The sequence below is a fragment of the Eptatretus burgeri genome, chromosome 13 (assembly GCF_056783735.1).
Source record: "Eptatretus burgeri isolate ZD-2024b chromosome 13, Ebu_testis_v1, whole genome shotgun sequence".
NCBI classification, from domain to species: Eukaryota; Metazoa; Chordata; class Myxini; order Myxiniformes; family Myxinidae; genus Eptatretus; species Eptatretus burgeri.
The window spans coordinates 15,930,839-15,942,970 of NC_140973.1; the positions used below are offsets into that span (position 1 = coordinate 15,930,839).

Genomic DNA, 12,132 nt, shown 5'->3' on the forward strand with positions numbered 1-12,132 from the left:
GTAGTTATTTAAACCATCAAGGCAGAACTCATTTACTGATTTTTCAAAATTTGTGAGTCTCCAAGGTAGGCCCCATATTTAGAACCATCTTGGCAGAACCCTTTTCCTGAGTCTCCAAGGTAGTTATTTAAACCATCAAGGCAGAACTCATTTACTGATTTTTTCAAAATTTGTGAGTCTCCAAGGTAGGCCCCATATTTAGAACCATCTTGGCAGAACCCTTTTCCTGAGTCTCCAAGGTAGTTATTTAAACCATCAAGGCAGAACTCATTTACTGATTTTTTCAAAATTTGTGAGTCTCCAAGGTAAAACTTGTATTCTGGCTCATCAAGGTATAACTTGTTCAGTGGGTATTGTCTTGATAACTCACAATGAGTACTATTGCTGTAAAACTCTTTTTCAGGATTTTGCTGGTCTCCAAGGTATAACTCTTTGGTTGGGTCATCAAGGACGAACTCGTTCTGTGGGTCTTGGTCGCTCATAAGGTCTTCAACCAAGCCAACAATTTCGCCCCAAGTTGTAGCAAAAGCAGTATTTTCATTTCGTATTTCAGACACAATTTCCTGTGAGAGAAAATAATAATGTATTAATTAAGTTATTTAATTATTAAATGAGTATGCTTCAATCAAAGTTTGAAAATAGGAAAATAAAAAATCTTACCTCAATAGATAAGAGGTTTGAATCCAGTTCATCAACTTGAAGGTTTAGTTCCATAGAAGACAGAGAGTTCCAAGGAACACCAAAGTCATCCCACTCAAGGTCTTCAACCAAGCCAACAATTTCCCCCAAGTTGTAGCAAAAGCAGTATTTTCAGATACAATTTCCTGTGAGAGAAAATAATAATGTATTAATTAAGTTATTTAATTATTAAATGAGTATGCTTCAATCAAAGTTTGAAAATAGGAAAATAAAAAATCTTACCTCAATAGATAAGAGGTTTGAATCCAGTTCATCAACTTGAAGGTTTAGTTCCATAGAAGACAGAGAGTTTGAGACAAGCACACAGAACACCATTGCCAGCAAGAACAAATGTTTAAAATGGAGCCTGGGTTTGAAGCTTTTATAGAGAAAGACTGGTGGGTGTGGTTTCCTTTGGAAATTCCCTGGGCAAGCCTAGGCAAGCCTTCATTGGGAAATTTTTCAAAACCATAACATCCTGTAATTTTCTAGTGATTTCTTTGTGAGTCAGAGATGAACTGGAAATGATGTAAGAGTGGGCGGGGCTTAGCAAAAGTAGGCGGAGCTTAGGAAAAGTGGGCGTGGCTTAGAAAAAATACCTTATGAAAGTGGGCGGAGCTTAGCAAAAGTGGGCGGGGCTTAGGAAAAGTGGGCGTGGCTTAGAAAAAATACCTTATGAAAAGTGGGCGGAGCTTAGCAAAAGTGGGCGGAGCTTAGGAAAAGTGGGCGTGGCTTAGAAAAAATACCTTATGAAAAGTGGGCGGAGCTTAGCAAAAGTGGGCGGAGCTTAGGAAAAGTGGGCGTGGCTTAGAAAAATTACCTTATGAAAAGTGGGCGGGGCTTAACAAAAGTGGGCGGGGCTAAAAGAAAAGTGGGCGGGGCTTAACAAAAAATAACCTGTGGCTCAGGAGGTGGTCAAACAAGAGCATTAAGAGAAGTTTATCATTTCGTAATGGCACAAATGGGGTATCTTAAAAAATATAAAGATTCAAATGTTTTGTTTGTCAATATTTTAGATGGGGATTATTGTGCAAAGAAAATTAAACTATTGAAGGAATTTGAGAATGAACAAATCTTTATAGGTTCAATGAGTGAGCTGTTCAACCCCCAGGTGTTCAATTCAATGAGGTTCAACCTCCAAGTTAAAAGGGGAGACAAATAAATATACCTTGGGATAAAAAGGGGATTTATTTTTAGGGAAAAAAATATAAATCGCTGAAAATCCCCCATTCATTTACATGGGGAAAAGTGAGCCAGAATCAGTATTCTTACCCTACTTATGTATGTATATATATATATATATATATATATATATATATGTATATATATGTATGTATGTATGTATATATATATGTATATATATGTATGTATGTATGTATATATATATATATATTTATATATATGTATATGTATGTATATGTATATATGTATGTATATATATATATGTATGTATGTATATATATGTATGTATATATATGTATGTATGTATATATATATATATGTATGTATATATGTATGTATATATATATGTATGTATATATATATGTATGTATATATATGTATGTATATATATATATATATATATATATATATATATATATATATATATATATATATATATATATATATATATATATATCACGATATCTCAAAATGGTGTTGATAGATGAGCTCAAAAAAAACTTGGTAGATTTGTTGGGTAGTTGACAAGTACAAGCCGATTAGATTTTGGTTCGGATCCGGATCCAGATCTGGTCTATCTGTGGGATAGAACACATAAACTGTTCAGCCTGGCAGAGGTGTGCGCTCCACCGAGTGCCGTTCTAGTTCAATATGGCAACACGAACCAGTCCGATGTCGGATAACCACAATCGATAAGGACAGATATTTCAAAAGCATATACGAAATGCATGGATGTCAGTAGTTGTTAGAAATAATTAATAAATGCGGTTTGAGACGACGCTTCTACCAAAGCTGTGGTGCCACCTTGAGGAACAGCATGACATTTTGCTTCTCTTCATGATAACTTTTGCCAATGACGAGGTTTATTTTCTTGCACGGCCTCCATTTGTTTTGTTTGAACCATTCTCTCCTGAATGGTGTTTATGGACCATTCCTGAAAATGAAGCGAAATGTTTCACAGGCCAGATTTGAAGTTCAACTCAATTCCCACCTCGCCACTGCTTCCAGTGGGAGGCATTTTGACCTTTGACCTGCGTTTGTGTGTCGACATGATTTTGCGCAATGTCGCCGTTTATAGAGTTCAGCGAATGTCATGATTCGCCCCTCGGCAACATGACCTTCCGACACTCACCCAAATTGGTCAAGGCTGTTGTAGGAGACAGTCTCGCAATAAAATGAATGTTGCACCGACATATTTGCCCAGTTTGAAAGTTATTAACAACCTGTAGAATTCGGATTTTTCGACTTTTCTCATCCCCTCATCTTGTTGGGTGGTTGCTTGACTACCGTTATTCTCAGGTTTTCCGTCTGTCTGTATGTTTGTATGTAATGGACAGCTCTGGAGGCCAGAGGAGTCAACCGATTTTGATGAAACTTGACAGGTAGGTTCATACCAGGATCTACTTGTATGCTTTTGAGCACCGTTGCTGTGGACACCACCGTTGCCTAGCAACGGGACTTTGAAATTTTTAAAAATCCAAAAAAATTAATTTTTTCGAAAATCAAAAATCGGCTTCCACGCTTTTATGCGCACTATAATCAACCTCTTTGTCAAAACTTTTCAGTCCGATCCGTCAAAAACTGTATGACTAGTATGCAATTATGTAGCGACCACCCATGTCGCCTACCGGCTTGTATTCTTATTCTTTTACGGCCACAATTATTCCCACGTTATTGTGGGGTTCATGGCCGGGAGAAGCTTGGCTCAAGCCCTTCACTTGCCAGACCTGACATTTGACAAAGCAGTTATTGCAGGAATTTGTAATTTGTTCATGATGCCGGCGATAGTTCGCTTACTCTTCGTGAAGGACACCGTGGGATCTTTAACATCCATCAACTAATTCCAGCAGAAGGGATTCCCGTTTCATGCCCATCGGAGGAAAGGTACACATAATGATGAATCACCCTACCTGTAAAACACCGGGATGACCGTTTATAGCCTTGTCTGGATTTTAACCAGAGCTCGACAGCATATAGCCGAAGGCGAGTGTGAATACCTCCAGCCATCCTGCCAGCCCTCCTCCATCTTTGCAGATAACTAAACCCTCTCGTTCCCCCCATCCACTCCTAATCTGGTGTTCTGCCCGTACGCGGGTTCAGGCCTGCCGAAGCAGTTTCTTGGCAAGGGTTTGGGTGGTTAGCCATTGCCTTAACCCAAGCAGCAGTTAGCCCAGGAATTTGTAATTTGTTTATGATGCCGGCGATAGTTCGCCTACTCTGAGTGAAGGACACCGTGGGATCTTTAACGTCCATCAACTAATTCCAGCAGAAGAGATCCCCGTTTAATGCCCATCGGAGGAACGGTACACATATTGATGAATCACCCTACCTGTGAAACACTGGTATAACAGTTAAAAGCTGGGTCGGGATTCGAACCTAGGCGACACAGCTTCGAGGGGCATGTGTATATCTGCTTTATATGTACCTCTGGAGTCGAGTCCATCCTATCAGCCCCTCCCCCATTTTTACAGATGCCTACACCCTCATTCCCTCACCCACAGGAGACTAAACCCTCTCGGGTGGTTGGCTACTCACACTCTCTATTAATTATTTAGATGGGAGGAAAGCCTGGTGTTGGCTTTGTGGTTAGGGTGGCTGACTTGGGATCTTAGGGTCCTGAGTCCAAGCCTCGTTTGCCACTGAATTAACACCAGGTGGAGTTGACTCATCTCTCATCTTTCTGAGGTTGGCAAAATGAGCACCAGTATATTGGTAGAGGGGTACAGCATCAGCGGAATAGTTGTGCCCCCAACAAAATGATAGCTACCTGGCAGCCAAGCTGCCATACACAAGAAGAAGAAGACGAAGGTGGTAGGTGACTCACATTCTCTATGAATTAATTAGGTGGTAGGCTGTGAATGCCTGCTTCCCTTCCCCTGGAGAGGTACCACTACCACCACCCTCGGTACTTACTTCTCAGTAACTACAGAGCCTTCAGCAGAACATAGGTTACATTGCAAGTTTTTGGGACAGGATGCTGATTCTGGAGTGTTGTGGGTTTTTGTGGGATCTTTCTGCCTTACAGGTTGCATTGCTGGTTCTGCATTACCTGCTTGATGGTATCGTTGGACTCGGTGTTTCTACAGCTTGCTACCAGAAAGTTCTAGGGCCAAACCATGGGTGTAGCAAGATGTCAGGTCCCCTTCTGTACCAGTTCGTGCTTGGAGCTGCATGGGATTCAGGGAGGTCCTTCCGAGCCCCCAAGTTTGCACTGCTCGTGCCATCGGGAACACTCCCTGTACTTCTGCAAAGTTTCCTGGAAACCCCATCACACCTCTTTTATTTTACTTTGAGCCAATTAATCATCTGTGGCACCTCATCCTACATTTTCCCATCTTTCTTTGCCTTTTTGTCCGAGGGAACACGTCTTGGCTTTTGGGCTCAACCATTCCTTTCCCCAGTGGTGTAAATAAAATTTAAAAAATATATATTTGGCCTTAATAATGCATAATTTTGTCCGAATAGTCTTTACACATACATTGTAGTAGAGAAAGTGGGTTGGTTCTTATACGATTTAAACCCAGGTCCCCATCATCGTGAGCCATGGGTTTCACAAGGAATTTCAGAAGGAACTTTAACGTAAGAGGAGGCCATCAGGCCCATCAAGTCCACACAATATTGCCAATATGTCCGCCTAATATCCCCACTGCTTCTCGGTAACTGATTCCAGTTTAAAAAAAAAACCTTCCACAGTCTCTGCTGCCACTGCCTTTCCAGAGGGAGAGCATTCCGTGCATGGAGAACATTCAAGATTGCTCCTTGCATCATGTAATCCCCCAATTTCATTATCCTTACCCATCCCCAGCACCTTACATTCCCTTCGACCTTATGTTAAACTGCATCTGTCAACCTTGGGCGATAAATATACTCTCTGAGAGAAACACCCTTGCCTTAATGTCATCCTTCTTTACTCTCAAGCAGTGACCCACGGTCCCGTCACTGTCTATTCCTATACCTGCCAACCTTTTTGGAATGAAAATCAGTAGATTTTTGCGCGACGCAGGGGCATGCCCCCCCCCCCGGAAAAATTTTGAAAAAATGGTGCACTCTCCTGCATTTTAGACCACTTTATAGCCTCAATAAAATCAACTATTTACCACAGCAAAATCTGGCCTACTTGTCAAATTTATTATGTGCAACAAGTAACAGCTTCCAAAATAATTACACTGGCATTTCAATACATGACAGTTTTGAAACAAGTAACAAAAATGGCAAAATAGTGCATTATCCTGCATTTAGAGTTTAGACCACACAATTTCCTCAATAAAAACCGGTAGATTAAGCATATAAAATCGGTAACCGGTAGATAGCCTCGAAAAATCGGTAGTCTACCGGCTAAATCGGTAGGGTTGGCAGGTATGTATTCCGCATGAAAACTCTTCTACAGTTAGTCTGTACACCCTTCATCATAAATATGTGTTCCCTCACAAGGAACTTCAACACAGGAGGCCTTTAGGCCCATCAAAGCCTGCTCTAGTATTGCCAACTTGTGGTTGTTTGACCATGCTCTATCCTGCAGCTCGTGCCATATATTTAAGTGTTTGGTCATGACTTGACGGGGATTGAACCACCAACCCCTACCAGACTCACACCGAGTCTGGTTAATTATCTTAAACATCTCCATCAGATCCCCTCGTCATCACCTTCTTTCTAAAGTACAATGTCCTATCTCCTTCAGGCGCTCCTCATAGCTTAGTCGAGCTAGGCCCAGATACACAATACACACTAATTCATCCAATATTTTAACTGAAGCGAACAGCGTTTCGAAACGTATACACCGCCGGAGGAGATAACAGTTCCGGCTTTCTGTGAATATTCAACGATAATTATGATTATACGAGCAGCTCTCGCCATAACAACGAATTGCACGAGTGGTTTGCAAAAAATTGAGTTGATGTTTTCGATCATGACAAAAGAAATGATTAAAATGGCAAAGAAAAACATGTTTTTGTCACGAACATCAAGCAAATATCATTCATTTTTAATTCGTAGACATTCTGGTTTTTCAATCAAATGTACGCTGGATTATATCAACGGACAAGGGCATTTACTTACTATGTATGTACAGGGGAGAGGAGGAGTTCCAACAATTTTGGAACATAATAAGTACATGAAACCTAGGGAAGTAGGAGCACACATCAGGTTCATTTTTGTGTGTGCACAAAATGCGGTGTCCAGCCTCCTGATTGACCAGCGTACGCTGCGGGCATCAGATGCCCGTGGGAAGCGACCGCCACCTCGTGCATGAAGTCCATAATGCCACACCTCTCCGCGATTGGCCACACCTGGCTGTCGGTCAGCATTGAAGTGGGCATGGACGGTCCACGCGCTTGACCGGCAAAGAACCACGAAGCACCTGATGCAGGGGATTCCTTGGCGAGCCACGCACGTTTCATCTTGTAACGCTGGTTCTGAAACCAGATCTTCACCTGTGTTGGCGTGAGGTGCAGCAGCGTCGCCAAGTTGTCCCGTTCGAGTGCGGACAGGTATCGCTGCTGTCCGAAACGCCTCTCCAGCTCCCTCGTTTGGAATTTGGAGAAGAGCACACGGCGCTTGCGTTTCTTGCTGGCATGCCTCCTCCGGCTACTGCTGCTGCTCACCCTGCTGGCGTTTCGCCTGTCATCGTCTTTGGACCGAACTATCGTAGCAATTTTTGTTGTTGTTGTCACTGCCGCTCCCACGGAGGGAAGTACACCATTCAGGGGCAGGAAGTTCCAGCTCGGACCGTCGGAGCAAACTGGGGAGATGATGTGACAATACAAGGGTTAAAGGAATAAGGTGTTGATGGTGGTGCGTTCTAAGTACATATTACATAAGGGGAATACAGAAGAGAGAAGGGAGACTGAGTTGAGAAAGATGAGTGAGAAAGTTCGAGTTTGACAGCCATAAATGAGTTCTATCCCTCACCAAAGTATTCTGTAGGAGTCCTACAGAAATTCACTGGAATCTTTTATCAATATTCTATACCATAAGAGGAATGTTTATCTGTTTGCCTGTGTCGCCATTTTTCTCAGAGATGGCCAAACGGATCTTCGTCAAACTTTCAGAGGTTCATCAATGAGTGCCGGGGAGTGATTTAAGGGAAAAAAAAGTTTGAAAAGTTTTTTTTTTTTTAAGTTGGATTATTTTGGATTTTTATTTTAAAATCGCTCAAGTGTCTCTCAACCTTTGTAGTCATGTGCAAGGTAATATCAAATGATCCCTGACGCCATTCCTTAGGGGGTGTTGGGAAGTGTTTTTAAACTCCCCACAAAAAAATATTTCATTTCTTCAAAATGCCGGGGAGTGATTTAGGGGAAAAAAAGTTTGAAAAGTTTTTTTTTTAACGTTGGATTATTTTGGATTTTTATTTTAAAATCGCTCAAGTGTCTCTCAACCTTTGTAGTCATGTGTAAGGTAATATTAAATGATCCCTGACGCCATTCCTTAGGGGGTGTTGGGAAGTGTTTTTCAACTCCTCACAAAAATATATTTCATTTCTTCAAAATGCCAACAGGATGAAAACAGCACCAGGCAATGCCGAGTACCCCTGCTAGTATCTGATAAGATCTTATAAGATTCAATAGCACATTTGTCTGAGAATATGTGGAAGGGCAGGAGGTCGAAAATCCTGCTATTTACATACATAACATAAAGATGGCTCCTCAATGAATGATGCCCTGAATTTTCTTCTTTCGAAAATCCTTTAACTAAAAACAAATTCTGTTTTCTCGTCATGCAAATGTTGACAACACAATGATTTATATCGCAAATATCTTATGGGAGGAAGAAGTTATAATTCATTGCAATCTATCTATATGTTGCAACTTTTCAAACAGCCATCATGATTTTACAAATTTGCCCCTTTTTAAAAATTTCAGGTCAACTAAAGAACAAGGTTTAAAGTTTTTTTTCAATAGAAGTTACAACCATGTCAAACAATTTCTCTGTACCTATTTTGGGGGCATCAAAAACCCTATGTAGACCCCTTTAATGTGCGCATATTTTGATTCGGTTGATAAACTTTGGTACATCATAGGCGATGAAGGTTGTGGTCAAGTTTCATCAAAGTTGTGTTTGCAGTTTAGGAGAAGAGAGCAAATACCTATTTTGGGGGTCAACCCCCCTCCCCACCCCTGGAGACACCTTTAATGTGTGCAGATGTTGATGCGGTCGATACATCTTGATACATCACGGGTGATAATGGTTGTGGTCAAGTTTCATCAAAATCATGTGTGTAGTTTTGGAGAAGAGAGCAAGTACCAATTTGGGGGGGGGGTCAAACCCCTCCCCGTTAGAATCCTTTAATGAGCACAGATTTTTATGCAGTCAATCAACTTTGGTACATCATGGGTGATGAAGGTTGTGGTCAAGTTTCATCGAAATTGTGTTGTTTCGGAGAAGACAACAAATACCTGTTTTGGGGTGTTAAACCCCCCCCCCCCCCGTAGAACCATTTCATGAGCACAGATTTTGTTGCGGTCGATACACTTCGGTAAGTCATGGGTGATGAAGGTTGTGGTCAACTTTCATTCAGATCATATGTGTACTTTCTGAGAAGAGAGCAAATACTGTACCTATTTTGGGGGATTTAATCCCCCCTCCCACCATAGAGTGTAGATTTTGATTCGGTCAATACACTTTCGTTAGACATCAGATATGAAGCTTGTGGCCAAGTTTCATCAATATCGTGTGTTTGGTTCAAGCGATAATGACTGAAGCGTTTGCAGACTCACTGACTGACTGGCTCACTGACTCACTCACCCACCTATGGACACTGCTTGATCACTTAAACTTACCTGACTAAAGTCCAGGTGAGCTGAAAATGACTAGAATGGCACTCTGTAGAGCGCATGTATCCGCCAGGCTCAACAGTTTAATTTTTGACTCCCACCGATAGGCCCGATCTGAATCCAGACCTTAACCCAAATAGAATCAGCTTGTTCTTGTCACCGAACCAACTCATCCACCTAGTTTTGTCATAACTCGTCCACAACTTTTTGAAATATGCCAGATATCGTTTTCAGCCACATCTCTCCAATGTGAAGAATCACTAAAAGCAATTGTTTTTTAAAATTCTCTTATCCGGATCGATCACGAAAAATTTCAGATCTTAATCAAAATCAAATCAATTCGTCCTAGTCACACACCCAAACCTGTCCACCATGTTTCATCTTTTTGAGATATTGTGAGATACAGTACATTGTTTTTGGCCTTATCTCTCAATTGTGAAGAATAAGTTTTAAAATTCTCGTATCCAGATCCAGATCTTCACAAAAATCGAATCAATTCGTCCTTGTCACACACCCAACCTCTGCACCAAATTTCGTCCGAATCAGTCCACAACTTTTAAAGATATCCTGTTCACAGACAGACAAACAAAGAGAGACAGACAGGGATGAAAACATAACCATCCATCCACTTAGGTAGGGAGGTAAAAAAAAACATCAAAACAAAACAAAAACAAGAAAAAGAGCAATCAGAGATTGCAGACCCTCGCCAGGACTTGTTTTGTGTGGCGTTGGAATAGTTTTGTGGGCCGTTTGTGTACTCGTGTGTTACATGATTAAGAAGAGACATACATAATTATATCTGGCACTTTAAAACTGCAGGCAATGTTTTACACCAAATTGGTTGCCATTTTTTCACTATTTTCCTGCAATTTGTTTTTTGCACACCAAATGTTCTGCTATTGTTTATTTTATTTTATTTTTTTCTTTTGTGTACCTTGTCGAGGCTCGTGTGAGAGCTAACACACAACGCACATCAAGGGGGGCATGAGACAAGAGGGGTGGGAGTGGGTAGGACAAAGCAGTGGGGAACAGAGACATTAGGAGATCTGTGGAAGGGAGAGAGATGGGGTGGGGAACATGGGGAATACAGGATGGACATTACAGGGACTTTCAGGAAGGAAAGCAGGGAATTTGAAGGAGGTGGGCTTGGGTGGATTATCGGGGGTAGAAAAGATCGAGGATTTGGATGGGGGATGATAAGAGGTGGTGGTGAACAGCTGTTTTGAAGGCCTGGAGGGAAGAATGGGAATTAATAGAGTGAGGGAGTTTATTCCAAAGGCAGGAAAAAAGAGGAATGAAAGGGTGAAGGTGAGCAGTGATTCGTGATTTTGGTAGTTTTACCAGAAGGGGGTTGTTGGCGGACCTTGAGCGCCCTGCGGAAATGTGGCGACAAATCGCAGAGAGAGCAGGAGCGGGGAAGAGGCTGGAGAGGAGACGGTATAAGACAGAAAGACCACCGACCAGCCTGCGGTGAGAGAGTGAGAGGCCCAAAGACTCAGCCTCATTGCGGGAGATGCCAATGATCCGAAATGCCTTGGTTTCTACAGCGTGAAGCCGAGAAAGGTGGGAGGCAGGAGCACCAGCCCAGAGGGGAGAGCAGTACTCCATCAGGCTGTGGACAAAAGCTTTGTCAGTGGTCAGGAGCTCAGGTGGGCCAAGGAAGGACTTTGCACGACGGAGGATTCCCAGTCGCCAACTGGCTTTGGAGGCGAGTTTTGAAATGTGGCTTTCCCAGGAAAGGCCATGGCAGATAGTGAGACCCAGAAGCTTGAAAGAAAGTACTTCTTCCAGCGGATTGTTGAGAAAGTGGATGGGGGGGGGGGTTTGAAACGGTCCTTTCGGAGAGACATTGTGAGAGCATGAGATTTGTCTGGATTGAAAGACATGTTCCACGTGTTGGACCAGTTTGTAATTTTATCCAGATCTGCAGTGAGCGAAGAAGCTGCTGCTTGCCAGTCTGAGGGATGACCGATGGTCCGGCAGAGGGTGGAGTCATCAGCAAAGAGATATAGAGGATTTTCCTGAGAGTCGGAGAGATCATTGATGAAAACCAGAAAAAGAACAGGGCCAAGAACGCTACCTCGAGGAACTCCAGCCTGGACAGGAAGGGGGGATGAAAGAACTCCATTTAGAGCCACACGTTGACTGCGACAGGAGAGGAAGTCTGCGAGCCATGAGTGGAGATGGCCTTGGATACCATAGGAAGAGAGTTTGGTGAGCAGGGTAGGGTGCCAGACTGTGTCAAAAGCACATGATATGTCCAGGGATACGGCTCGGACTTCCTGGCTGGCATTGAGGACCTCCATCCATTGTTGGGAGAGCAGAAGCAGCATATCCAGGGTGGAGTGACCTGGTCTGAATCCAAATTGCTGATCAGAAATCAAGCCATTGGAGAAGAGGAAGGATTTAATGTCTGAAGCGATGATGGATTCCATAACATTGCTGATGATTGGGAGAAGGCTGATTGGTCTGTAGTTGCAGGGATCTGTTTTTGCACCTT

At 42.4% G+C, this 12,132-nt stretch overlaps 1 protein-coding gene and 1 long non-coding RNA gene across 3 annotated transcripts in view; both read right to left on the reverse strand.

Annotated features, from left to right (window-relative positions):
• Positions 1–268: 268 nt before the first annotated feature.
• On the reverse strand, positions 269–1,215 carry LOC147013922 (uncharacterized). Its single transcript, XR_015050420.1, has 3 exons — positions 922–1,215; positions 661–824; positions 269–563 (listed from the first exon to the last, which is right to left on the reverse strand). It is a non-coding gene; the product is annotated as an uncharacterized LOC147013922 (long non-coding RNA).
• Positions 1,216–5,887: 4,672 nt separating this feature from the next.
• LOC147013923 (uncharacterized) overlaps positions 5,888–12,132 on the reverse strand; it is a 36,977-nt gene continuing 30,732 nt past the window's right edge. For both annotated transcript variants that reach the window (XM_085851293.1, XM_085851292.1), the window contains one exon: positions 5,888–7,597. In XM_085851293.1, coding sequence (XP_085707419.1) covers positions 7,005–7,597 — 593 coding nt within the window. In that variant the 3' untranslated portion in view covers positions 5,888–7,004. The remainder of the gene's footprint in view (positions 7,598–12,132) is intronic.